Source organism: Thunnus albacares, chromosome 5, assembly GCF_914725855.1.
Source record: "Thunnus albacares chromosome 5, fThuAlb1.1, whole genome shotgun sequence".
Classification (NCBI taxonomy): domain Eukaryota; kingdom Metazoa; phylum Chordata; class Actinopteri; order Scombriformes; family Scombridae; genus Thunnus; species Thunnus albacares.
Genome location: NC_058110.1, coordinates 8,696,281 through 8,724,090, shown reverse-complemented (window position 1 = coordinate 8,724,090; position 27,810 = coordinate 8,696,281). Strand labels below are relative to the sequence as shown.

The window sequence follows — 27,810 nt, the reverse complement described above, 5'->3', positions numbered from 1 at the left end:
AATTTTCTGTTTTTATGGCATTTACACTTAATGTAGAAAAAACAAAAAAACTGTAAAATAATACAGTAAATTTCTGTGAAATAACTTTTTCTTTTTTTTTTTTTTTTTTACAGTGTACAGTATATGTCAGTGCCTTCACATGAAATGAAAAACATCAGCACTGTCACTGCATATCTCCCATTGTAGACCTATCAGGTTTGTTCCTGGTTTCTACACTGCAGCCTGAGAGTGAACAGCAGTGGAGATGCTTCATTGACATTTTCTCTTTGTATCTTGCTGCTTATCAGAGCCGTATACAGCATGAAGGTTATCACACCAGCATCTTATGGCTGTTTTTCGCCACAACTGTCTGATTTTCTTTCAGTTAATTGACTCGTTGGAGTCAGTGGTTCCATCAACCATCCATTCGAGAGACGACTCAGTCACATCTATCACCAGCTCATTGGCTGCCTGGCTGGTCGACTGTCTCAGTAACTGAGCCAAACTCCTCCCTCAGCAGTTTCAGCACGTTGTCTGAGTACTCGTCTCTGGGTCGCCCCATCCCGTTCAGCTGCACAGGCTGAAGGTCGGGGTGTGGCGGGATGTAGGAGGACGGGCAGTGCAGCTCATTCAAAGTAAACCAGAAGGCATCCGGATCCACCTGGATTAAGTGTCGGAAAACGCTGTGGAGAGGAGTGAAAGATACACAAGAGCAGGATTAGCTCTGGGCTGTATTTTGCTAAGATATGTAACATCTATGGTATGGAAAAACACCTTCCTGTAATCCAAAGTTACAGACTGAGTAGGACACAGCAGGTTCACTAGCTTTAATGCGCAGTCCTACAGTTTGACTATTAAGCTCATTATCTCAACACTGCCTTTTCCCTTCAGGTTGTTTTTTCACCTCCAAAGAGGATGTAAAACAGGAGGTTTTCAGTCCTGTATGCTTAATTAGCAGGAAATCTAAAAGTACTTAAGAATACTTAACAACATGTACTTTTGTATCTTCATTTTTACCAACTAGGCCAGTGTGTGTTACTTTACACAAAAGGACAGCAAAGAAATGATGGTGAAAGAAGATCTAATGTCAAATCCAGCTTCCTCTATATGGGGCACTCAATAGCTGCTATTTATGAGACTGTGGTTGAATCAAACTGTCCAGACATCCCTGCACTTGCAGACTGCTGAACTTAATGAGCCTGTTCCTGTAAAGTCTGGAGTGGCGACAGTTGTCCAATTCCACAACTCATCAAAAAATGTCCAGAGAGTCCACTTAGGGAGCTGCCTTCTTTTAAGTTTGCTTAAAAGATTACCCCAAATTCTACCCCAAAGCACTATCGATGTGACAATGAAAAGGAGAGGATAAACATAACAGAATGGTAAAGTAACAACTGCTCCACCAGTATAAGTTATACTCATATCATACATTCTTAATGTACTATACAAAGCTATTCATCTTTTATTTTCGATGTATAAGTGAATTGATATTGCACATACAAATGTTATAGCTGACCATCTATGAGTGTGAGATCCTCAGGCAAGGGTTTCATGTTAATTTCTATGCTCAGCTATTCAAAATGGTGGAGAGTTTTACTGTGCATATCTAATATATTATCAAATATCAAAGAAATTTAGATCTATGTAAAGCAGCGAACAGTGCATAAAGTGCCAATGTGGATACCATTCAGAACTGCTAGGAAAACTAGATTACAGGGTTGGAGGGCTAAGCGTTTTTCATATCCATGGCAAGAAGTGAAGTCTGCTGTCACGTCTCGTTGCGCATTTTACCCTGTTGCAGCCCAGCGCCCCACAGTGACGGTGAGCATTTCAGACATGTCACAGTATGACCGAGAGCCCATGAGAGACCAGACTGAAAGTCTGGGGAAATGACATTTGGATCCAGCCAGAGTGGATTTTGCTGTTATGTCTTGATTCATCACTTCATGTGGCTGTTCAAGTGACCATAACAACACTAGAATTTCATTTGGATTCAAACGTACAGCATGTTATCTAAAGCAACTTTAAATTTAATTTAGGGCAAAAGTTTTGTGTAATTGATATTATGTGATATGAACTATATTGATGTTAAATTTGATTAGGGCTGGGCAGTATGACCAAAATCTCATATCCCGATATAGGTCATTTCATATCCTGATAACGATACCTATCCTAATATAGCACATTTTAATTCAATGAATAAATAGTTGGTCCGTCCCCTCATCTCCCCCCGCCAGCATAAAGCCACCTTTGTGTGTGCTTTTACATAGCATGCAGGTTTTCCGGATTCAGAGGCGTGACGGAGATCAGACTGACCAGAGCTGTAAACTCTGCCATGAGTGAGTACAAAGACGTTACTACGTCGGGAGGGGAGGACATTTCTCTTCGTTTGATAACATTAAAAGTTAAGTTAGACTTTTCTGTCGGCTTCCCAACTTTAAAAACAGCTGAGAGCACCAGAGAGAGAGAGCAGCTGCGGTCAAGTGAGCTAGAGAGTGAATGAATAGAGAGGGAGCACTGGTAGTGAGAAAGCCGGTGGATCAGATCAATAAAATGTTATTTTCTGATTGTTTCACAGCGGTTATGTTCTAAAGCACAAACACGCCCACACCCACACACACCTCTGCTCAACACTGTGGATGTACACTGCACCGCCTGGTTTGGTCTGAGTACGGGCTAAAGGGCTATAGAGAGCAGAGGAGAGTAGCGTGACCATAAGTGACAGCAAAACCCAGAAGAGACTCTCACACTGAGCTGAAATGAAATGAAAAGAGTGCACATACATTTGGTAAATAACACATATAAAGACAGTCTCTACTGCGTTTTGCTGTCATTTCTAGTCGCCATCTCACTGCTTCTCTGCTCTTTCTCAGCGCAGCGGGACTGAGCCCTGCGAGCGTGTGCAGCGCAGCAGAGGAGACAGACAGCAGTGGAGAGGTGACGACAACTAAACTCGTTATGTTACTGTAAGTGCAATAAAAGCTTCACAAGTAAAAAGCCAAGATGAGTAATTTAACAATGTAATCTGCGCAAAAGATGGACAGACTCCAAAAGACGAAAAATATTGCCGTAAAGAGTGTGATTTGCGTCACAACGATATAAACGATAGAGCAAAATATGAAATATTTTTCTCTTGTCACACGATATATATCTTCATATCGCAAAGCCCTAGCCCTAAATTTTTGACAGATTTCAGCATTTATCAGGGACTTCCTAAATATGCCATGCATTATATATATCCATCATCAAGCTATGCACAGAATAAGTCATCTAGAGTCAGTGGGCAAGAGGTGGTATTCACAGTTAAAACCACTCCTTTACAAGTAAAAGCCCTATATTCAATGTTTTAGTAGTAGTAGCTCGAAAACACTGTAAGAAATGGAGGACAAAATCCATAGTCCTTGTTCTGTGAAAAATACATTTAAAAAGTTCAGCCAAAGCTAAAATTGTGCTTCAGCAGCCTGAGATAGCCAAATCAAATGTTTTAGTACACGCAGTGCAGAGGGATACATCTTGGCAATCACATGTAGGTTTGTTGACGATGCGAATGCCAGAACAAAGAAATTGATTTGGTCTGGCTAACACAGACTCATAATGATTCTTCGGCTGAACTTTAGAAAGCATTTAAGCATGAAGCGTGGACTGTAGAGTTTGTCACCCATCTTTTGCAATGTAGCTGCATTAGGAAAGGACTGGAGAGGAGGAATGATTACAGCGAAAAATAACTCTTTCAGTATATATTTAAGTATTGTATTACAACAGAGCTTTACTTCTTTAAGTAAAAATACAGTATTATCAGCTATGTGTACTCCGTATATAAAAAGTAAAAGTACTTATTATGCAGAATAGCTCCATATTGCTATATTTTGATGTATATTATTCTATTATTTCATTATTAATACTCTCTTAAAGGTGCCCTGTGAAATTTGTGACCATGACTGACCAACAGTTGTTGGGCCAACAAACGTAACAATGTTTCAACAAAAGCTGAGAAGAGCAAGACTGCTAGTAAGTAAACAGGGATGTAAACAATATAGGATTTAAAATATTTTAAAAGTCAGCTTTGCAAATGTTTTATAAGGAAAGGAAATGCAATCAACACATTTGTTAGACATCAAGGATACACAAAATGTGTTCTGTGAGAAACACATTTTATACACTATATCAGGCACCTTTAACATGTAAGGTTTAGGTGAAGCTAAATTCAAGTCAAGTCAAGTCAATTTTATTTGTATAGCCCACTATCACATATTACAAATTTGCCTCAGTGGGCTTTACAGTCTGTACAGCAATACAACATCCTCTGTCCTTAGACTCTCAATTTGAATAAAGAGAAACTCCCTAAACAACCATTGTATATACTGTCAAGTAGTTTAATCCTTAACGACACAACAGTATACAATAATACATACTAATACAGTATGTCATATGGTTTATATGTAAAATCAGCGACGTAACTAGTAACTAGCTGTGAAATAAAACAATATTAGCATAAAATGGAATAACTGCAATAATGAAACTACTTCAAAATTGCTCTCAAGTACTTTACAGCACTGCAATGGGCTTTTATAAAAGCTTACCTTAGGCAGGCCTCTTGTAGTCTGATGGGTTGTCGACAGCTTAGGTAAGGCAGACAGGCTTCACAAACAGCATCCAGCTCTGCTTCACCTGAGAAAACCAAACACAGGACTTCAGGACCTTTACTGTATTTCCTCACCTATATTCTCTAAAAGAACACCACTGTAAGATACATATATATCTAAACAAGTGATTTTTTAAAACATAATATTAAGTCATAGATAAAGAACAAATAATGTATTTATGCCAAGATCAGAATGCTCAATGCTGAGTAAAAACCAGGACAATACCATGGAAGATATAAATACAATATCAATTATATATATGTTTTTATTTCTAATTTGTAGGTACAATGACATTGCTCAAATCCACCTGATCAAAAAAAGAAAAAAAAAAAAATCAAGATGTAATCAGACTTCCCAGCATACAAGGTAGCTTTTATAGATGGTAGATTGAAAAGGGAGCAGAAAGAGGATAAAAGAGGCAGAGAGGAAGATGAAAGAGGTGTGTGTGTGAGGGGGGGGGGATAGATCATGCCTGGACTTTACCTTTCTAACTCTTAATGAGCTGAGAGAAACTGCTGAGATAGCTGAGGAAGAATTTCACAGCAGGCTGTTTCCACATCTCTGGATTTCGTACATCCACTCTTCCCCCCCTTTGAGGAGTGGATGTGTGTGAAAAGTATTCTCCTCTATCCTTTCCTTAATCTTTTTCTTCACTTTCTGCAGTTTAATGTACACTGACCCCACCTGCCTCTGTCTCTTTTCTCCCCTTCTCTGACGGTACCTTTCATAACCTTGCCAGCTCCTGCTCCCTCCATCCACTTGACTTCCCTCCTATGCTGTCCTCTTTCCACTCTTTCATCTCTTCCTATTTCTCGCACTCTCTCTCCATCCTTGCGTTCCCGGCAGACATTTAGCGATTCCCTAAGCTGCAAACTGGGCTGCCTTTCAAGCCTCATTTCAAAACATGTCTCTCTCCCTCTCTGCTTACTCTATTTGCCAATTCAACCCTCTCGGCTTGAACCAGGCCTGCTCGCTGTGTGTCAAGAATAAAAGCAGCAGTGCACATTTCAGAGTTAAATGGGATTATTTAGCAGCCGCTTTTATCCCTTTTCTTCCTCCCTTTTTGGTGCTGCACTCATAGCCTGTAGTCTTTTGTGGAATCGAGGTGCTTGGAGGGAAGCAGAGAAGTGAGAAATACTAAAGAGGAGAGGCCAGGTGCTGTTAGATTTTGTGGTAAATGAATAAAAAGTGGAATTGGAGCTGAAGCCACAACTGGAGCCGAAACATATTATTTGCTTCAGTCAATCTCTGTTTCTGCCTTTCTCTCTCTGTGACTGAGGCTTGGTAATTGGCTTGCTGTAGGCGTCCCAGAGGTAAGCTGAAGCCAAATCAGTATTCACATGAGTAAGGCTGCAGCCGCTGACTGTTTCTCTCCTGCTCTTTCATTCTCCCCATCTCCAACTCCAAATCTCTCTCCCTCTGATATGAAGGAACAAAACATCAACGCAGTAAAGTGCCTGTAAGAAAAATAAAGCATGGAGTACACTCTTTCCTTTAATGTGAGGAGGGAAAAAAAAAATCTTACATTCCAGTCATATGAGGATTGTAACTAAAACATTGGGTGGGGATGTAATGTTGCTGCAGCTGCCTTTTTGTAGTCTGCAGTGACCATGCAATAAGCGGAGGTTGCTTTTCAACTATTTAAAGCTGTACTGAACTAAGCAACCTCTTTATGTGTGATACACCTGGTATACCTGGTTAAATCAACAAATGGGGCTGCAAGAGAAGAAGAACATATCTTAATGACCCTTGAAGGTTTTCCTTTATGGCCCCCCATTAAATCCTGGTTATTATGTATATATGCTGACAAGAAAGCATGTAGATAGATAGATAGAGACCTATTACTTATAATGGACCTGCACAGGAATGAAACTGAGACCACAACCTGGCCTAGACACTCTAAGTCCTGACCTGACTGAGCACAACATCCATTGCCACATTTGAGACCTGAACCCGACCCAGGTACATTTTAGTTATTCTCCTTTCAAAGAGAGAGATATTCTTGCTTTCTCAAAAATAAAAACAATGTGGGAACAGCAATAATATACATGAGACCTATACAGAATAAGGCACACACCAAGACAAAACACAAATAGATAACAAGATTACAAGTCTACAGCCATGCTAGCTGCTCTGTGAGGCTGTACTTAGGCACAGTGGTGCTTTGAGCAAAATGCTAATGTCATCATGCTCACATTGACAATGCTATCATGCTGATGTTCAGCAGGTATGTTTTATCATGTTTACCATCTGAGTTTTGATTGTTAGCATGCTAACATACACAAAAACAGCACTAAACATAAAGTACAGCACACTATGCATTTTTTAAAAAAATGGTCATAAACCAAAGTATTGGGCAAATTAAAATGTTGGTGGTGCTAGATAAAAAGTCAGAAGATCCCAAAAATGTATCAAAATTCGGGGAAAACAAATGTCTGTACCAAATTTCATGGCAAAGTTTCCACCAGTTGTTGAGGTATTTCACTCTGGACCAAAGGGGTGGACTCACTGACCGACCACAGAAAAGACTGACACTGCCAACTTTGAAGCTATGCTGCAGCATCTCATAATGCAAAGAAAACATCTATATCTGTGATAGTGTTTTCATGTTTGAACCAGGCCATTACGGAGCATTTCCGTAAAGTGGTCCTATGTTTGAAACTTCAAAAAAGAAAAAAAAGAAAAAAGAAAACAACCTCAACCCCTTTTTACACTGCGCAATCTCATACAGTACTTACTAGAAATGGTGGCCAAAACTATGGAATAACTGCACAAGGAAATTATTTTCTCCAGTGTTTCAGATAAAACAACATATCTTGACTAGTGCACAAGGCACTGTCACTCCTTATTAAGTGTGACTGAAGTTTAATCACCCATCCAACCATCCATCCATTCCCGCCGCTTATCTGGGACCAGGTCACGGTGGCATCAGACTAAGTAAGTAAGAAGTTTAATCACAATTGTTTTAAATAAAGAAAGGGTACAGAAAGCAGGAAAGAAAGAAAGTACATACAAAGTATGCAAATCAATGCAGGAGGTTACAACTGCATCACAACTGATAAACTGTCTTCACTATGAGAAATATTTGTCATTGCATACTGATATTTTCAGCTTAAACATTATAACAAATGTGTTACTTAAGGTTCCTTCTTAGAAGGCCATTTGAACCTTAAACAGAAGCAATGCTAAAACAACTGCATATGGAATTGAATTATTTCCATGATTAATTCGGGTAAAAAGTACTGTTGAACAAAAACTTCCAACCATGAAAGAGCCAGCCACACTTTAAAGTGCTGACAAATGACAAAACTCTTACAAAAGATGTCTGTGACACAACATAGTTGGAAGGACCCAAATGCAGACTTGGAGACACAGGAGAAGGTAAGTAGAAATGTCTTTACTGAAGACTTCACAAAGTGCAAATTGCAATTTTTTTTTGGTTTTTCCCTTTTTCTGTGCCATTAGTCTGTGGGTGGAAACCAGAGGTGAGGATCATGGAGGCACCGATGATGGTGCAGAAGGCCCTCCGCACTGAAGACATAAACTGTAGCCCACGGTCCAACAGTATGTTAGAGGGCAGACCAATTGACCTGGAACACCTCTTTGACAGGACATCAGCCATGTCTTTAGCTGAGGGGAGCTTGGAAGAAGAACAAAGTGAGCAAATTTGGACAACCAGTCTATCACCATAAGAATGACTGTGTTACCATCTGACTTTGGCAAGCTGGTGACAAAATCTATGGCGATGTGTGACCATGGCTGAAGGTGCAGTGGAAAGGGGCATAGGAGGCCAGGGCTTGGTTTGTTGGATCCCTTGTTGTCTGAACAGACTGGACAAGCTGAGATAAACTCTCTGGTGTCCTGCTCCATAGACAGCCAGCAGTACCGCCTACAGAGGAAAGAGTATGCAAGTTACCCCAGGGTGACAGGTAATTTAGTTGTGTGTGCCCACTCCAATGCACTCCAGTCTTGGATTCTGGGACAAACAGTCTGTTGGGTGGGCCATTGCCTGGATCCAGCTGCTGATGCCGAGCCTCCCAGACTTCCTCCTCTACCAGGTTACCATCCCCACAACACAAGATTCTGGGGGGATGGGCTCAGGAGGAGTATATTGACTGGAGAGTGGGTCTGGCTTGCCATTCTTTGAGTTGGGCCTGTAGGTAAGCACAAAGTTAAACCTTCCAAAAAACAAAGCCCCCCTGGCCTGCCTAGTGTTCAGTCCCTTGGCTGTCTTAATATATTCCAGATTCTTGTGATCAGTCCGAACAATAAAAGGATGCTCAGCCCCTTCTAGCCAGTGCTGCCACTCCTCCAGTGCCATCTTCACAACTAGCAGCTGCCTGTTCCCAATATCATGATTCTTCTCTGCAGGGATGCGATGATGCTGGGGATGAGGGATGGGGAAAATAGGCACAGGGGTGGAGCTTGCCATCATCTAGAGAGCGCTGGGAGAAGATGGCCCCCACTTCCACATCTGAAGCATCAATCTCAACTACAAACTGCTGAGACAAGAAGAGACTCTTAAGCCTTTCAAAAGCTGCCTCTGCTACCAAGGACCACTTGAAGCATTGAAGGATTGAAGTAAGGGTCAAGGGGGCTACCACCTTGCTGTAAGCCCTGATGAACCATCCATAAAAGTTTGCAAAGCCAAGGAACCACTGGAGCTCCTTCCCACTCTGATGGCGAGGCTAATCTCTCATTGCCTGGACTTTGGCAGGATTCGGATGTAGCCTAGGAAGGGCACAGAGTGGGTGTGGGATTGGCACTTCTCTGTCTACACAAACAGTTGATTCTCCATGAGGTGTTGGAGGACTTGGCAGACATGCTGCTCATGCTCCTAAGGGGTGCTGGAAAAGATGAGGATGTCATCTAAGTAGGCAAAAACAAGGTAGTTGAGCATGTTACGAAGCACACGCAGGCAAGATGGGTCCAAAATACACTGGGGTAGCTTGCACCAAAATACACTGGGGTACCTTGCACCAAAATACACTGGGGTAGCTTGCACCAAAATACACTGGGGTAGCTTGCACCATGGACAAGAATGGCATTCCAGCCCAAGAAGTCAAGCAGCATGGTGATCAGGAAAGTGGAAGTGACCAACAAGTTTGAGCCCCAGGTCCAGGGTGAGGTCATTCCATCAATTAAGAATAACTTAGTCAAGTGCCTCTCTCATCAAATGACTCTCTCAGTGACAGAAACAACATCTCTAGCACTGAAAGGGAGGATGAATGGCTGAGGAGGATCCAAAGATCAGGACTGCCCGGAAAGTCTCATGTACTGCTACCGAGACCAACAGGGCTACTGACAGTCTATGAAGTGCCAATGTGCTGGAAGGAGTGAAAAGAAGAGTGAACAAGCACCTATGAAGGTGGCGCAGCATCACTTTTTTACAACAATCTGTTGCACAGATTTACACCTTCCTGCTTTTGTCTGTTTCTTAATTTTATACTTTGGGTAAAATATGTCTGAAGTTAGATGTAGATCACAATGGTTGCAAAATAATTACTGAACCATTACAAATCAGTAGCTATCCATTTCCCTGTCAGAAATGCACAAACATTGTCTTAGTCTTGATTGTCTTCATTCTGATGTTGTTTGAAATACTGTGTTAATACCAAACCAAAACCAAATGTGAGCTGAATGTATCATTACATCCCTAATGGCATAACTGTGGCTGCAGAGCTGTTTGTATTTTTTTTCTCTTGTAGGAACCTGGGAGAGAGAAAACAGGCAGGATGACAAACAAGGGTAGCACATCTGTTGGTAAAAAATAAAGAATTTATCAACACCAACCTAAGAGTTGCTGCTTTCATCAGGTTGACAGAGAAATACTGAATGAGCCGATGGGATATTGTTCTGTGGAGGGAACTTGGAAATGAGGTCAGTCTACTGGATTACTAGTATGTTACCAACTATATGGCAGGAGGTCTGACTATATGTACTTTTTCTGATGGAAAATACTACAAATGCAAGTAGGCTTGTTGGAGGTTTTTTTGTTTTTGTTTTTTAAACCTAACTTCTAATAAACAGTCTAGGCTGTGTAGCACCAAAATATACACTTCTGACATCAGTTCTTCCCATTTTGGACTTGTGAAAACAGTTTGATAATAAACAATTTGACATTATCATTATGCAAGAATTTGAACAAATCCAGAGTCAAAGAAGCAAAACGACAAAAGCCAAGGGTGAGTATTTATCATTTTGAGATACACCACATAATTGATCATTATACTATATTACAATTAGCTTATATAATGGTCACTTACACAAAACTTAAAGCTGCATTAGTTTATATTTTTTTTGGCCATGTGGGGGCAGCAGACCAAGCAGAAAACACAACATTGACACTATCATAAAGTTTGTCAATGTAAACAACACATTTCACATTACATAGTCATTTGAACCATTATTGATATAATAAAACATGGATTAGTGCAGCTTTAAGAACATCACATCTTTTTTTGAATATTTTTGATTTCGAGATAAGATTCAAGAGTCTTCAATTGAAATATCTTTCACATGTTGCTATGGTTTCACATCTTTTGAGGTCTTGGACTGATGAGCTACTGATTTGTAATGGTTCAGTAATTTTTCAAACACAGTACCAGTACCAAAGCCGTATGTGCCAGTTGATCTGATTTCATCTGATCAAACAGAGTATGTCACATATAGTATTTCCCCTATTACGGGAGATGGGTACAGATGGCTTCTCTGCTGGTGCATTTGATGGATTTTCTCACCTTTTCTTTGCACCTCACTTAGAAGCTCAAAGAGTGAAAGCACTGACACTGACTGAAGAGCACTGCGTGGTGAGTGGTTAGAGTGCAACGGCTTATTGCCACCAATTCTGCCTGCCCAGGTGAACATTTGTTTCTAACATTGTCCTCTGCCACCAATACCCAGTGTGTACCACTGCCAACAAGCACCACCTCTCCATCACAGCAGCTGCGTCATCTCCCTGTTAAACCAGCCCTGTTAACACTCACTGTGCCCCCAAACCACAGACCCTCAACTATACTGACACTGACTTCACGGAACATCACACGGACAATCACTAACTGTTTTTACACACTGCTCTGCAGTATGTATCTTGGGTACATGAATTCTGTGTAGTTTATTAAGTCTTTTCTACTAGAATAATATTAAGGGTTAAGAGACTGTGTGAATATTGTATCTGTGGATTTTGTCTATGTTATTTCTAAAATGTTCAATGTTGTTTTGTTTAAACTGATTTTCCCTGAGCTTTGATATACCTATGTATCTTTTCCTGATGCAGAAAGACACCAATTACTGCAGTTTATAGTAAAATATGTCTCTTGAAAGAAGGACAGCTCAGAATACGCTTTATGTGATGAAATAAAGGAGGGGAATAATGGAGAAACACACATGACTGGCTGGTATTTTATTAAATCTAATCTCTTTAAAAAGAACAATTTTTTTTCAATCAATTCCCTATTCCCCTAAAATCTAGGGGATTCTACCCAAGATTTTTATATTGTTGATTTCTTAAAACTCTTAATATCTTCTATCTATATCTTATTTCAAAAACAAACATAATGAGCCAGAGCTGTGTTAAATCTCTATGTATTGATATATTGCTGCTACATCCCCTCCAACCAATTCTTGCACACTTTTTGTCCTTGGCAAGTAGAAATGATTATGATTACTACTGAATGAATGGAAAGGCCATTTTCACTGTAATCTTTTTGCTGATTGCAACCACCACTTCCTATGTGATGTCATTTTCATGGCGCACTCAAATCTGCGCACAAAAATAAAGACATCAAAATAGCGGCCAACAGAAGTTCCACACTGCATTAAGATGCTTTTAGTTCCACTACAAGTACTGTATCTCCCCTTTAGTATTCGGCAGAATTGGAAAATTAGAGCAATCTGAAGCTAGTACGCCTGTGACAGGGACATCACTGCTTCATGAACATAATGATTGATGAAAACTTAGACAAGCAGCTCATACTTACATTATTGGTAACACACTAGCACTGAGCTCCTAGGCCACTTTGGATGAAGATTTTTAGTTAAAATACTGAAGCTATACCAAGTATAAAATACACAACTCTAAAAAACATTACATTTAAGAGTTAATCAATTAAATGCCCTCCTTTCCTGTAGCTTTTTGATTTGCTGATTAGCATGCAGATTTAACAACATTTCTCGACTTGATTGTGGTGAAATGGTGCAGTTCCTGTTATTACAGCTAAGGATTCAGTAGCATCCTGTTAGCTCAATCAGCTATTGTCTGTATCTCTAGGGTCATCTTTAGAATATGTTGAATTCAAGAACTGCCACAGCCTAAAAGGACTTTTAGTCATTAAATCCCATTGAGTATTGTGGGATGTTGGATTTTATGTATGAGAGTCCTGTATAAATGTTGCACACTGCAATGTATTTGATGTTCTAGGATGTAGGGTGTGTTATCAACAGAGGAGGTGATGAAAATAGCACTGATTTAGAAACTGAATGAAAAATCTGAAATGGTGTTGAATGTGATAAAACCCACCGTTCATCCCAAATGCAGGAGATCCACATACAAACACATAAAAAACATTTCTGCAATGTTATTGATACACATTTCTTCCAAAATCAAATTTCAAGAGGGAACACTTGCTATGGCACTTAAGTAAAATCTCAGGGAGCTTGGTTTCTCTGTCTGTTTCACTGTTATACAAGTTTGCCATCTGGTGGTGAAAAAAGTCATTGTTTTTCTTGAAGGCAAACCATTTTTCCCTTAACCTTTGCTCACTAATTAACACATTGTATCTCATTTTTTAACCTGTACATAAACAGAAATAGTAACAAAACAATTTGGGGTTTTGTAATGGTACCATTTTCTAACAAACAACAGCCGGCGCAGCATACCCAAGTCTTGCCATGATAGTGAGGTTGCCAAGTTTGTTAACACTATTATATTATATTATATTATATATAATATTTCATTGGTACAGAAGTTATCTATCCTCAGTATGCTCTCTCTTAAATGCACCAACCTCCATAAAAGAAACCTGCCACATCAGGACTACGATTAATCATATACACACAAGTGTCTACAATCACACAAGAAGAAATGTATGGTATAGCGAAGAGTTGCTTTGACTCCATTATGTCTTGGGAATCCTGTGTGTCTGTCTGTGTTATGTGTGTCTGTTCTCTTACCCAGGTCCAGCCTCTGGCACAGTGAGCCCAGCCCCTGCAGTACAGCCAGCTGCAGTTTGTAGGCCAGGGTGTGTGTGTAGACAGGCCCGGCCTTGGCGCTAATCGGAGCCTGCCGTGCCAGAGAGGAGCTCAGCTTGGGCAGAACCTCTTTGGAAACCCTCCTCCTCAGGAAGTCACCACATGTTTCACCCAGTGTGCACAGCACCTGGCAGAGAGACACCACATGTAGCAACTGAGAGTGTACCAACTGTTGGACAGTGTAAGAAGTTGTCAAAAGTATTATAAAATGTCCCTGCAGTGTGTCCTTCATCAAATATCTAGCAAACACTGTATGATCTCCTGGATGAATCGTAGTATTTACAAAACCTAAACTCAAAAGCTGCCTTCTTGCTGATGAGCATGACAACAACACAGCTTTTCAGCAGTGGCACTGATTTACAAAATATGCATTTCTGATTTTGACTTTTCTTTACAACAGATATGTAGAGAGGACTGACTGTAATGGATATATAAATAAATAAAATTCTACAGACGGGTAGTTTAAAATTTAAAAATGTTATGGAAAAACACACAGGATTAACAGGATTACAAACAATGAAGTGGCCTGCCAAAAGTACCCTTCACAGATTAATTGATTCAACAGAGAAGTACTCAGGGAAAACTGTAAATCAGAATTCTGGTGCAGTAGAAAAACAAACAAAGAGGAAACTCACTTCACTGGTAGCAATGTTGATAAAAAATGTTGTGGCAAATGACATGAAAAGTTCATTTGTTATTTATATATAAATATTAAAAAGTACCTTGTTCAGTCACTGCATATATTATGACATACAGTAATATGATCCTGATAATGTAATACAACTAAATAAATGTCCAGACAGATTTTATTTACAGGGTTTCTGCTGGTTTCAACAAGTTCAATTCAAGACTTTTTAAGACCATTACGAATGCAATTTAAGACCTGCTCGCCTTCCCAGGTTTTGTGTGTTTGATTTAGACTTTTGTTAAACATCAGTCCAAACGGGTCCATATTAACCTTTGAGATGAGGTCTCTCTTAATGAAATCTGCCAATCCAAATCCTTTCCACACTTGAAGGTTTTAGTGATGTCAGAATCAGAAAAACATGGTTTGAAACAGCTCACCTATGTCTTCACTGCTTTTATATGACTGATGTTTAGCTACCGTGTGTTAAGTCCAGAGCACCTCTGCTTTTAATGTTGGCGTAGATCCAAATGCTGTCTGGAAGTTGCTTACCGCAGTTGCAGGACAGTGTTAACAGTGTTAGTACAGGGTGGGTTGCGCTGGGGCTGGACTTTGGTGATGCTCCCGATGTGAATACAGAACAATACTAGCTGGTGGCAGGTGTTTGCTGGTGGCCTTTTACAGCAGCTTTATGTTTTTCTGATTTCCCTGACACGACTCTAATGCCTTTATACCCAATGTTCCTAATTTGAGCGTTTTCTTGCACAAAGTGCAGTGCGCTTCAAATTCATTATAGGCTTCAACCAAGTACTGAATCCGCTGTTCTTGAGCCAGATCTCTTTGAACTTGTAATTTCCCACATAGATGAAAGGTAACGTTCACAGAAACAATTTTAACTTATTACTTCAGAAGTAGCTATTTTTCTGATGAGAGGAGACACCACCTTAGCCCACACACCACATCGCAACACACCAGCTGGGTGTGCTCTGATAAATTCTGACTGGGCTGCACAGTTTGCATTAGTGGTTATTGGTCTGTGTTGGTTTTGTTCTGTAGTTTTGTTACAGTGTGATCAATACAAATTTTCCCCAAAAACACATTTAAAAGTGAGACTGAAGTAAATGCAATTTTATAAAAGTAACATTAACTTCATAATACAATCAATTTTTTTGATTTAAGACATTTTATGGCCTAAAATTCAGATTATTAGATTTAAGACTTTTTAAGGACCCATGGAAACCCTGATTTACATACCCTAAAGGCTCTGAGGACTGCTAGAGGATCGTCAGCTGTCAGTCTCTGCAGGAGGGCAGGCCAGCAGCGATGGGCCATAGGTAGCAGTTCATTTTCCCTCTCACTCAGTACGCACACACATAACTCCAGGACATCCAATACCTAAGGACAAAGACACACAGTGAACCCATTATTATAAATCTTTTGTATATTAAGTGTGACAATAACACATTCATGTGTACAGGTAGATTTTAGATGTAAGATACGCTCTAGTCTCTAGAGGCAATATTGAAGGTTCAAAGCCAGGTCCACTTGCCTGCAAAATTGTAAAAACATGGTTGATTTCTGTTTAGTTTCTTACTGGGAACCACTTAGATTCATCACTAAGACATTAAAATTTTGCATTATGTCAACTTGGTGGCTAAAAGTAAAATTAAATCTGGTTTAGAGCTGCAACGATTAGTCGATTAATCAATTAGTTGCCAACTATTAAATAAATCATCAACTATTTTGATCTATTAATTGTTTTGAGTTATTTTTTGAGAAAAAAATGTCTTCTATCGATAACATATTTCAAAAACAAAAATAACGACAACCAACAACCAATTCTTGCACACTTTTTGTTTGGATTGTTTGGCAAGTAGAAATGATTATGATTACTACTGAATGAATGGAAAGGCTATTTTCACTGTAATCTTTATCGCTGATTGCAACCACCACTTCCTATGTGATGAGCATGTTATTTTCATGGCGCACTCAAACCTACACACAAAAATAAAGACACCAAAATAGTGAAAAAAAGGCAAATCTGATTCCGGCCTCTCGACTTTTTTCACCATTTCCTGATGTTTTATAGACCAAACAACTAATCGAGCAATCAAGAAAATAATCGACAGATTAATTGATAATGTAAATAATCATTAGTTGCTATCATCTCTATTCCTTTCCTATTGCTCACTCAACAACCTTATTAGCAAGCCATTAACTGAGCTATGTATGTTGTCCGCAGGTCATTGATTGTAATGATAATCAGAGTTAGCTTGGGGTGGCTAACCTGTTAGGATTTAAGTTAGCCAGACTAATTAGAGCAATTATCTGACTTATCTAAGACTATTCTGACTGCAAAACTTCAACTGGTATAATCTATAGACTTGGCATGTCTTTGTGCTTTACTTAGCGCTCTTAGAATATGTTCTTGGCCACATATAGTTTTGGAAAACGCTGCCATGGAGCTGTGCCAGCTAACTAGTTGTGTGTTGTGAATATACTACTTTACAGGTGTTTCAGCTGATGTGAGGTTGTATTTTTTTGGACAATATAACAGGCAATTCTGTATTGGATCTTCATGATGGTGTTCAGCTTTGTAGATTTGTCAAACCAATAAAAAGCATTCACAGTGTAGAGACAATATTACTCTCTTTCTACAGTATCTTAAAAAAGGTCGCTGTACAATGGTGAACAATCCTCACTAGGGTTATTAGCATCTAAACCAACGCTACCCTACAAACTGCATCACACTGCAGACACGGTACCTTGAGTCGGACCCTGAGGCTGGGATCGGACAGTAGATGAATGCAGCGCTCCATAACATCTTTAGTGATGCTGAGGTGGGTGGGAAGTTCTGCTTTCACATCAGGACCACCAATATCTTCAACACCCTCACACTCTGTGGGAGGAGGGACTTCTGTAAAGACAGTGAATATCTGGTCAGATGGACGATGTAGTGACTGATCCACTCGGAAATTGTTACAATATGCAACCTATACTACAATAAAAAAAAACATAATTTCCTGTTTTGTCCTTGAACAGAAACCACATTACCAAGGTCCTCAGTGTCATCCTCCTCTATTCCAATCCCCTCTGCCAGCTCTTTCTGTTTTCGGTAATCCAGCAGGAATTGGCAGATGTTCAGGACTTCCTGGTCAGTGGAGGTCTGCTTGGGTCTGGCGGACTCACTGGTCTTACTACAACTGGCGGGAAACCACCTCACTAAATGAAGAAGAAAGACAACAACATATGTTAGACGTGTTACGTGAAAGTGGTAATATGCCACATGTCCATAAAACTTTGCCTCAGGACTGTGATGCCTTTTTTCTTTCATTTTTCTTGAATAGTCTTTCCTTGAAATGTCCAGCCCAAGCACCTAAATGCTTCAGAGAGCTGCAGAATTGGGTATATATATATGTTAGGGATAATTCCTAACGAGGAATTCTGGATGGAATATCGGAATTAATTAATCATATCAGGAATTAATGGATGACGGGGAGGCCAGAACCATCCGATACGCAGTGTTAACTTCTTGTATCGTTTCTCCCTTTTCTTTTCGATTTCTCTTTCTTCAGCTGCAGCCCAGTTTAAGTTGTCATACTTTCCAAATAAATGTTCAAGTCACTCACTGTGGAAGTTAGATGTTGTTCACATGTAAACGGAGGCTTTGACTGCATCCCTGTTGCTATGGTTACTCGTTTTGGCCAGCACATTCATTTAGAACGGAGAACAGTTTCACTGGAACCACTTAGTAGGTGTCTATTATCAGGAATTAATGGACACCCCGCAGCCAATCAGAATCGAGTATTCACCCAGACCATGATTGTTTTTTTTTTTTCTAATATGCCATTTAGTTTGATATTGACTGTGTTAATCTCTTGTTTAAATTGCTCTGCGACACTAGTGTTTACATTTCACTGTATATTTGGGGAGAGCATAATGACATGACTGCTTAAAACAAAACTGAATAAAAAGGTTAGGGATAGTGTGGTAGAGAACAGGATGGTATGGTACAGTATGGTATGGGTATGGCAGTCACATAGAAAAGATACTCATTTTGTTCCTTATCCTTTTTCACCCTCAGCAGATGATGATAAATGGGTTTACATCGCTTTTGATATCTCACCCAGCGCCTTCACGAGCGCGTGCAGCACAGAGCAGAACAGAGCAGCTGTGTGGTTGTAGCTGAGATCCAGAGCCATCAGCACATCCTGAACGATGTCCCTGACCAGAGGCAGCAGGCTGCAGTCAGAGTGAGTCAACATCACTGTCAACACCCGTGGAGCCTGGGCAACAGGGCAGGAATACAATGAAATGCATGTTCAGGGCACAATGGACTTTTGCAAACCAATACACAGTATTCACCTGGATGATGAATTCCATGAATGTGGGTCTGATTTTATTGCAGAAATTGTCTATGCCGACATGCACATCACATCATGCACTGCCTTTGTTACATGATTACAATTGCTGTTAGGCTTACAGTGGTTTTAGTAATATCATAATTCATTTACTTACACTAAGGCCATATTCAGACCAAATCAGGCAGTGCAGTGCACCGCCACAGGATTGAGCAGAGGTGTGTGGGCGTGTGAAACAATCAGATAATAACAATTTATTGAACTGATTCAATGGCTTTCTCACTACCACTGCTCCCTCTCTTCATTCACTCTCTAGCTCACTTGACCACAGTCGCTCTCTCTCTCTCTTTTTCTCTCGTGTTTTTAAAAATGAGTCAGGAAGCTGGCAGCAAAATCTGACTTTATTTTTAATGTTATCAAACAAAGAGAAATGTCCGTCCCTCCTCCTAGTGACATCTTTGTAGCCCTTATGGCAGGTTTTACAGCTCTGATTAGTCTTGCTGGCTGTGATTGGCCACTGCAGCGTGACGTCGGGTTGCAGTTCTCCAAAAGTTGAGTGGATCAACTTTTTTGCCGCAAGCCAATGTGGGGCTGCTGCAGCTGAAATGCCCACAGCCTAAACACACTACTCCCCTTCGAATGAATGGGAGGACTGGCGTCTTCGCCAGACTGCCTGATTTGGTCTGAATGCAGCCTAACACTTTTTCATTATATTTGTAGTTCTAGTTTAAAAAGTTGAAAAGTTAGATCTTTCCTGCCTCACATACTTCCCCTTTCAACTCACATCCTTTCCTTTTTTAAAAGTATATTGTGCATTTTCACAACATGAAAAATCGTGTCACCTTTACCTGTGGATGCTGGCTGAGCCTCTGCAGGTTGAGCGATATGTCATTGAGCAGGTAGTCTGAGTTGTCATTGATCAACTCCTTCAGAGAGGGGTAGCCACAGGCCTTACTGATGTCCCACATGGAGCCCAGCGCCACCTGGTTGACCAGATGTGTCTCCTCCCCGGCTTTCTCCAGCACAGGGTACAATGATGTCATCAACAGAGGACGGAAGTCATACCCCAGGGCCTGAGCAAAGCAGGCTAAGCCCTCGAGTTGGATACACAGCTGCCAGATGTTGCTGTTAAGCTGGTGGATTGTGGAGGTGGATGATGAGGCAGATGAGGAGGCAAATGAGGAAGGGATCACTTGGAGGGAATTGGCATTAGCGTTGCTGACATCACTGTTGGATATGGAGAGGAGTCTGGATGGACTGAGCAGCTACAGAGAGAGAGAAGACAAATATTGTCATGCATCATACAGTCTGTTCTGGCTGTTCTTCTACAATGTAATGTTTTATTTTATAGACATAAAAAGTCAATATTAAGATGACAAGTCTGATTTTTAAAAACATGAACAGACAGCGATATTCATGAGCTGAATTTGCAAGGGTACATATTGTATTCATGACGAGAAACCAGTCTCTGCTGGTTGCCTGGCAACCACACGGTGACAACAACACTACAGGAAGTCACTGTGCTCAAGCAAAGAAATAGTTCCTGCACATAATCCCCCATAAAACCACAACCTGTAGTTTTTACACCTCAGTTTTTATACGTATGTCAATTAGTGAGCTAGGCTAGAGAGCCAGAGCTAGCTGTTTCCCCCTGCTCCCAGTCTTTATGCTAAGCTAAGCTAACCACCTGCTGGCTCTAACTTCAAAGTTAGAGTACCGACATGACGGTGGAATCTTTTAATCCAACTCTCTGCAAGAAAACAAATAAGTGTATTTCCCTAAATTTAGAACCATTACTTCAATTGAAAAATAATGGCTCCTATACATTAAAATGAAACCCTCCATATTCCAACACTTCAATCAATACATTATAGAATTTCTGTTCAAGACCTGTACTCATAAAAACTATTTGTTTGATTTACTTGTCTTCAGTGAATTTAGAGCCAACACTGAAGCATAAACCTTTCCAATAAAATGATCTGATGATGAGCTGACTGACATCAGTATGTACAACTGGCTGCCAATAGTCTCCACTGTCTTCATGTTTATTCTATTTAATTTGACTTGAGGGAGGACCCTAGAACGGTCTCTGCAGAGGACCAAACCTTCCTTCTAACTAGTTTCTATTTGAGCATATATACTGAGCATAGAATCCTTTTCCTGCATCAGCACACCTTTTAGCTGACAAAGACAAACTTCAAGATAATCTACAAAACACAGTTAATTATCATTTTCAGAGCAGTTACTTGAAATCCTGTAGCGGTTTCCTCCCTCTGCTCAGTCTATTCAGGACAAAGCGATCGGCCATATTGTAAGTGAAGTGTGGATATGTTTCCAAATAAAGTCTGGAGTGCTTCTCTTGGAGTCAAGTGATCTGATCATGAGCAAATGTAAATGCTAAGAGAGAGTTGTGCATTATGGGCTGAGAATGGAAGTCTGATATTGTAAAGGTAATGAAAAGCCAAAGGATTCATATCAATATACAAATATGAAGTGAGATCATCACATTTTCTCTGTAACTCTGTGTTTGTCTTTGGACACACATGTTCTTTTGTTATTGTTGAGAGGCCCACTGGCCTTCTCTACCCTGTTTCATTCCCAAAGAAGGTAAATCTTTGTGTCTTGGGGTAAACAAGACATGTTGAGGGGTCAAAGGCCACATATGGCTTGGAGATCTTCCCTTTCTGTGTCTTTAGGTGATGTGGCTCCTACTTAACATACATGTGCATGTAAATGTATCTCGTGGCTGTTTGCCATTGGCTGTAATCAATAGGTTTGTATGATTTGACCAATCACAGATCATTTCTTTGTTCCTACTCTAACTATAATAGAATGGGGTTTGCTTTTTGTTCGCTAAGACGAACTAATGCAAATCTTTGTGTGTTCTGTCTCCTTATTGTGCAATAATAATTGTTTAATCTTCAACCCAGCAGTGTTTTGTGTCTTATTTTCAGTGTTTTCAGACAATTTCCATGACCATATCACACTTGATGTTTTCAGAGTACAAAATGAGATGTACAATTGTGAAATTACACATCAAGTATCTGTCTTCATTCAGAATATCATTCTGTGAACAGTGGGATCATCTGTTACATGTGGTGATATTCCCAGAGAGTTTGGTGATCAGCAAATTTAGCTGTTGATGCTCCACTATGGATAGGCCATGAGAAAATCTATTGCCACATCAAATTTTAAACAATTTAAGAACATTAGTGATCTCATGAACCCGTTGAAAAATGATTAAGTTAAGGTTTGGACATTTGAAATGTAATCAAATCCATGTCATACTGTAACAAATTAAATCCTGATTTTGGACAAAATATTAAATCTGCAGGGCTGAAACTATCCTCACCTGCTGGTCTTGTCTGTCTCTGTCAGTCTCCTCACTGACAGTGATCAAGTGCCAGTTGTTCAGACTGGTGTATTCCTCCATGACAGACACCACTGCCGCCTCGAGGTCTTCCTTGGTGGCAGAGCATCCCCGACCTTCATGCCCCAAATCCTCACCCTCTGTTGCCATGGCGATGCCTGCAGCACCCCTGATGATCTCGTTCAGTACCATGGCAGCCTGTTTTCTGTACGCTGAAGACTGCCGGTACAGATCCAGGAAGTGATCAGTCAGCAGGTAAATGTTGCCGTAGTAACCTACAGATACAAAGAGGGAAAATGACTTGATGAATTTATGTTTACTGGGACAATATGTTTTTAATATAGGCAACAGTGTTATTTGACTGTATTGGCCTCCAAATGTATTGGTATCAATACAGACCAATACATCCAAAACAGACATTAGCCAACCACTATTTATATTAACTACTTTATATTCACGTCGAACAGCATTCATACCTAATGTCCGACAGATCTCCATGAGCACAGAGAAGATCTTCTCATCTGTGAAGTAGAGAAAATGTTTCCTCTGTATGTGAGCAGAGTAGGAATCATGAGAGCCGGAGCTTGTTTCTATGGTTGCACCGTAACTTCTTTCTTCTACGATGCGAACATCCATGACATCCAGCTCCAGCACCTGTCAAGACATGCAGAGGTGTTCGTTTTGTTTTTAACAGTTCTATGTTTACGGATGACTTGTAACTTCTCTAGACTGTGGTTTGAGTTTACTGCCATGACAGACTAAGGACAAGACCAGAAATCAGACTCCAGAAGGGGGCTCATACGAAACTGCCAAAATGTGTCTTGTATTTACCGTAAAAACTGAACATCTGACTCCTTAGACGGTCCTTTAGTACAACCAAACACTGAACAAGACTTTTTAGGCCACCAAAATTTTAGAATGAACTTCTATGAACTGAAAACACATTGAAATAACGACGGCTACAGTTACACCTGTACTCTGTGAACCTGGAGTTACGCCATGTTTACATTACCTAACCAATGTTGTTGCTGTGGTAGCGACTTGTCAATCACAACACAGCCATGCCCTAAAGTCTACCCTGCTTTATCGTCAAATTTAATTTGAATGGGACCATATTACCCACTTGATTGGTACCATGTCATGCTAGCTTGTTGGGAAGGGGGCTAAAGTTATGCATAATTTTGGTGAGGGAAAAACTGGCATGGCCATTTTCAAAGGGGTCCCTTGACCTCTCACCTCAAGATATCTAAATGAAAATGGGTTCTATGGGTACCCACAAGTCTCCCCTTTACAGACATGCCCACTTTATGCTAATCCCATGCAGTTTTGGGCAAAAACCATGCAGTTTTTTTGCATGCAGTATAAATTATTTTCACCTATTTTAAAAATGGTGAATTTCAATATTTCTGTATGCTGGGGTCCCTAAACAGTCTTAGACTTGCATAAATTGGGTATGATTGGAAACCTGAGACTCTTGTGGATTCAATGAGGCCAACTGTATTCATGTGTGATGATATTAGTCCCCATAGTAGCCGTTTCATTGTAGTGAAAACATTTTTTAAAAACTTGACCTTGACCTCCACTGTATAAAATGACCCACTGTGACTTCTATGATAATCACAGCCTCATGAAACTTACAACCACAAACTAGAGACCTCTGGCATTCGGAGGATGTATGGCTTTCCTAGGTATATTAACAATAAGGGGGTTTCTGAGCAATTTCCAGAACAGAAGTGCTCGTCACCCAATTGCTGAAAAATGCAATTCTTACAGAAGTCTCTAAATGTCAAAAGTTTAGGTGCAGACTTGTTATATAGCTTATAAAGAGTCTGCAAGGCTGATCTCCAGAGAAACGCTAATAGCTGGGATCTGTATCTGGTTTACTGTTGGGTTTTGCAGTTCAGTTTCTATGATAATTCTGGCAATATTCCATAACTGATTGGGCATATTAGTTGGGATATGAAAATGCACCTGCTGTTATCCTGATTATTAATTTTGGTGTAAACGAAGCCTCTGTTGTACACATTACATTTCCTCTAGATTTTTTTTGTGAACCCCCAACCGTAAAATTTAAACTGCGCCTATGGATATGTCTTAAGTCACTATAAGGATATTATAGGTACACAACAAAAAGTTTTTGCTGTTTTTGCCCTCTGGGGTGCCACCTTTTTTCTGACTTTGTTTTTGGAAAATACAGACAACTATGAAACCATATTATTCCTATTCACACAGAATATTAAGTATAGTCTGATAGCCTAGTTGTTGCCATTACCTGCATCAACGCTTTGGAAATCCTCTCGAGATGTGCAGCTGAGTTCAGCACCACAGAAACCAGTGGTCCCAGGATTTTTAAATAACCCAGAAAGACGTTGAGAACAAACAGCTTCTTCTGGTCATCAGAGGTCCTCATGAGTCTGGGCAGGGACGTGGCTAAAGAGTGGAGATTCTCTGACAGCACATCAGTGAAGGTCTGACTGCTGCTGATGTTTTTATCTGTCAGATTACTGCTGCTCTGATTCCTCTGCGACACCTCTCTGAGAGCAACCTCACACCTAGAGGACAGGAGAAAAGAGGGGAGGACTAGTTATGATCTCTCTGATGATGTTTTTCCTCACAAAATGTCAAACTAATCAAATCAAATCAAACCTCTCTCTGACTTTGGGCTCCCCATCATTGACTGCTCCCACCAGTGCTTCCAGTAGCGGCCCAACACACTCTCCCAGTGACAGGCTACACCTGGCCAGCAGGAGGTCAGCCAGCTCCACCATCTCCAGCCGAACCCTCCAGTGCTGGTGGGCCGAGGTGCAGGAGATGATCTTCTTCAGGAGCACAGACAGTTTCCCTGACGTACTCTTCACCCAGTCTTGTGTGCGGAGGACCACCAGCTGTCCGATCCTCCCCAGGTCTGGTGAGGGAGTCTTGCAGGGCTCACTGGACTGAAGCTGGGCGTCTTCCATGACAAGTCCTACAGTCCTGGACCAAACCTGAATGACAATAAAAGTGAAAAGAGATGATGATGTGGCAGGAACAAACTGTTGTATTACTGCTGCTTATCGCTCTTTTATTGATGGTTTGTTTGCCGTCACTCTATCAAGTTGACCTAAGCATGACAGACTTCTCTCTCTTCCTTCATCTGCTGATCTTCATACCAGTTTAGAATATATGATGAAATAGCTAAATAAAAGCATCAGCCCAGACTCCACTTTGCCCTCATGTCGTTTTGTTATGTTTGGCTTTTCAAGTCTGCGGAACAACTGTTGTTAATCAGATTACATTGTCTTATAGAAGAGCACAGACATCTGCATTATAGCTGTCCAGGCAATTAATTTGCGCCGCCAGAGTTCAAATGTGTCGTTCTCAGTTGATCAAACAAACTAAATTAAATGAGGACACACACACTCAAGTTTAAGTTGACTGATAATGATTTATAATATACAGTTAATGATAAATAATGGTGAATGGATTACTCAATTTATCTAAAAACAAAAAAATAACTGACAACAATTGATTAATTATTAAAGTAATTTATCAAGTAAAAAAATGTTCTAGCACTCAGAAGTTGAGGATTTGCTGCTTTTTTTTGTTTTATTGTCATTGTAAAAAAATTTTTTTTACGTTTTGGTGGGTTCAGACAAAGAGCTACATGCAGTTTAAGTTGTCTCTGTTTTTCACTATTTTCTGATATTTTATTGCCTCAATTATTAATCAGTTTACCAGGAAAATAATTGACAGATTCCTCAATTACAAAAATGACCATTTGTTGCAGCATTAATAATATATAACAATACATAATGTAACAGTGAAACATCTATCTTTTACGGGTCTGGATACAGATTTAGAGCTGAGAGTGAGGTTGATACTGTACCTTCATGGCCCTGACAGTGACTGCATGGCCTTGTCTCAGATCTCCTGTAATGATCCTGGCTACAGCCATAGTGATCCCAGGTAAGAATGAAGCCATGGTGCTGCCTATAGCACATCGCTCCTCTGAGGATGGAGCTACATGTTCCTGATTGCAGTCACACTGCAGAGTCAAAGCCTGGAGGCACTTCAAGGCTGCTGCCTGTATATCTCGAGATTTCTCCTTCTCTCCTAAAGTCAGCAGCAGTGATATGGCAGCTCCTAGCCCAGGCAGCATAATCGGTTCAAAGAGTTTGAAGACTATATCACCATAAGCAGCATGAAGCAGGGCATCCAGGCACCTAAGCACAGTCAATTTCAGCTCCTCTGATGTATCTGCAGGTTTCCCAGGATCAGTTGGAGAGCAGAGGCAGAGGCAGAGCTCTGAGAGGAGGTCACGGAGGGTCTCCCAGCTCTGGACACAAGTGTTCTCCAGGACATGGCTCAAGGCCTCGACCACAGCCTGCACCAGTTTGTCCTTCTTGGGGCCGGGGACTTTGAGGACGAAGCGAAGTGGGAAGAGGACATACTCTTGGAGCTGTTGCAGGGTGGCATCGTTGACTTCTTTCAACTGGGCGCTCAGTGTCTCCACATTGCTCACAGTGGGCTCACGGGTCAGCAGGACACAGGCCGGGCGCAGGTAGGCAAAAGCAATCTTTGGATCGCTGATCTGAGTCATGGTTGGAGGCATCACAGCAGGGGTCACTTAAGGTGGGGGGGTGCAGCAAGAGAAATGGAAGATGTGAGAATAAGACAGTAATTACATGACTTTTCAGGGAGTGGAATTAATGTGTGTAATGAGTAAAAAAAAAATATTTTTTTAGTTAATTAATTCTGTTTTTTTGATTAAATCTGCAATGGTCAGTTGCCATGTTGATTGGTAACTGACATGACATTTGAAAGACTTGTTCTTTAACTTTTGAAAACAACACATTTGATCCAGCATAACGAGTGATACACATTTTGTGAATAAATGGTATTACAATTTGACACTGTTAATAAAAACTTTTGGCCACTATTCTCCCTGCTGCCCTCTAAATGTCCATGATAATTTTCTAATTTGCACATCAGCATCATCAGTGGTGTTGATGGTGGTTGTGGTCAGATGTGCGGTGGTCATGATAATGTTACATATTGCCTGAAACTCTGCACTGACATCTGGTTTTACTGCAGGTTTGTATTAAGTTAGGTTAGCTATGTGCAATGTTGTTTTCAGGACTTGTTATTACTATTAACCAATAGCCAACTTTGATAAACAGATATAAAACTTTATTTAAGTAAGGAACCAGACGATAACAATGTTTATACAATAATAGCAGGACATCTAGCTAGCATCGATGCAGTCTGTTGGTTAGCTGACAGCATCCAGCATGTTGCTGAAGCTGCACTGCGGTAACGTTACACGTGTTAATAAACACACAGACTCACAAACTCACCTTCACATCGGTTATATTCAGGAGACTCACTGCGCCGACCCACAAGGCCACAGAAAAAGTTTTATTTTAGGTAGAGAAATCATAACATGATGAAGTTATTCTCTGGTTAAGGGTGACGTCATCATTCTGCGACGACGACGTATATGTTTGACGTTTTCAGCATAAAGTGCATTAAATTGTCGGAACTGAGCAAAATAAACTTCTGGTTTTGTCTTCACAATAAAGGTACAGTGTAGGTTTGATTGAAAAA

At 40.4% G+C, this 27,810-nt stretch overlaps 1 protein-coding gene across 2 annotated transcripts; it reads right to left on the bottom strand.

The window, feature by feature from the left end:
- Positions 1-78: 78 nt before the first annotated feature.
- On the bottom strand, positions 79-27,726 carry tti1 (TELO2 interacting protein 1). Of its 2 annotated transcripts, none has more exons than XM_044352098.1 (14): positions 27,561-27,726; positions 26,090-26,829; positions 24,871-25,208; positions 24,497-24,776; positions 22,701-22,878; positions 22,207-22,499; positions 19,703-20,119; positions 18,620-18,779; positions 17,548-17,715; positions 17,259-17,407; positions 15,748-15,888; positions 13,791-13,995; positions 4,557-4,644; positions 79-662 (listed from the first exon to the last, which is right to left on the bottom strand). In XM_044352098.1, exons 2-14 carry the CDS (start codon positions 26,813-26,815, stop codon positions 440-442), a joined length of 3,366 nt encoding a protein of 1,121 aa, XP_044208033.1. In that variant the 5' UTR covers positions 26,816-26,829; positions 27,561-27,726; the 3' UTR covers positions 79-439. The 2 variants fall into 2 exon arrangements, with proteins under 2 accessions (XP_044208033.1, XP_044208032.1); XM_044352097.1 differs by having other exon boundaries at positions 17,259-17,410; positions 27,561-27,723.
- Positions 27,727-27,810: the final 84 nt, after the last annotated feature.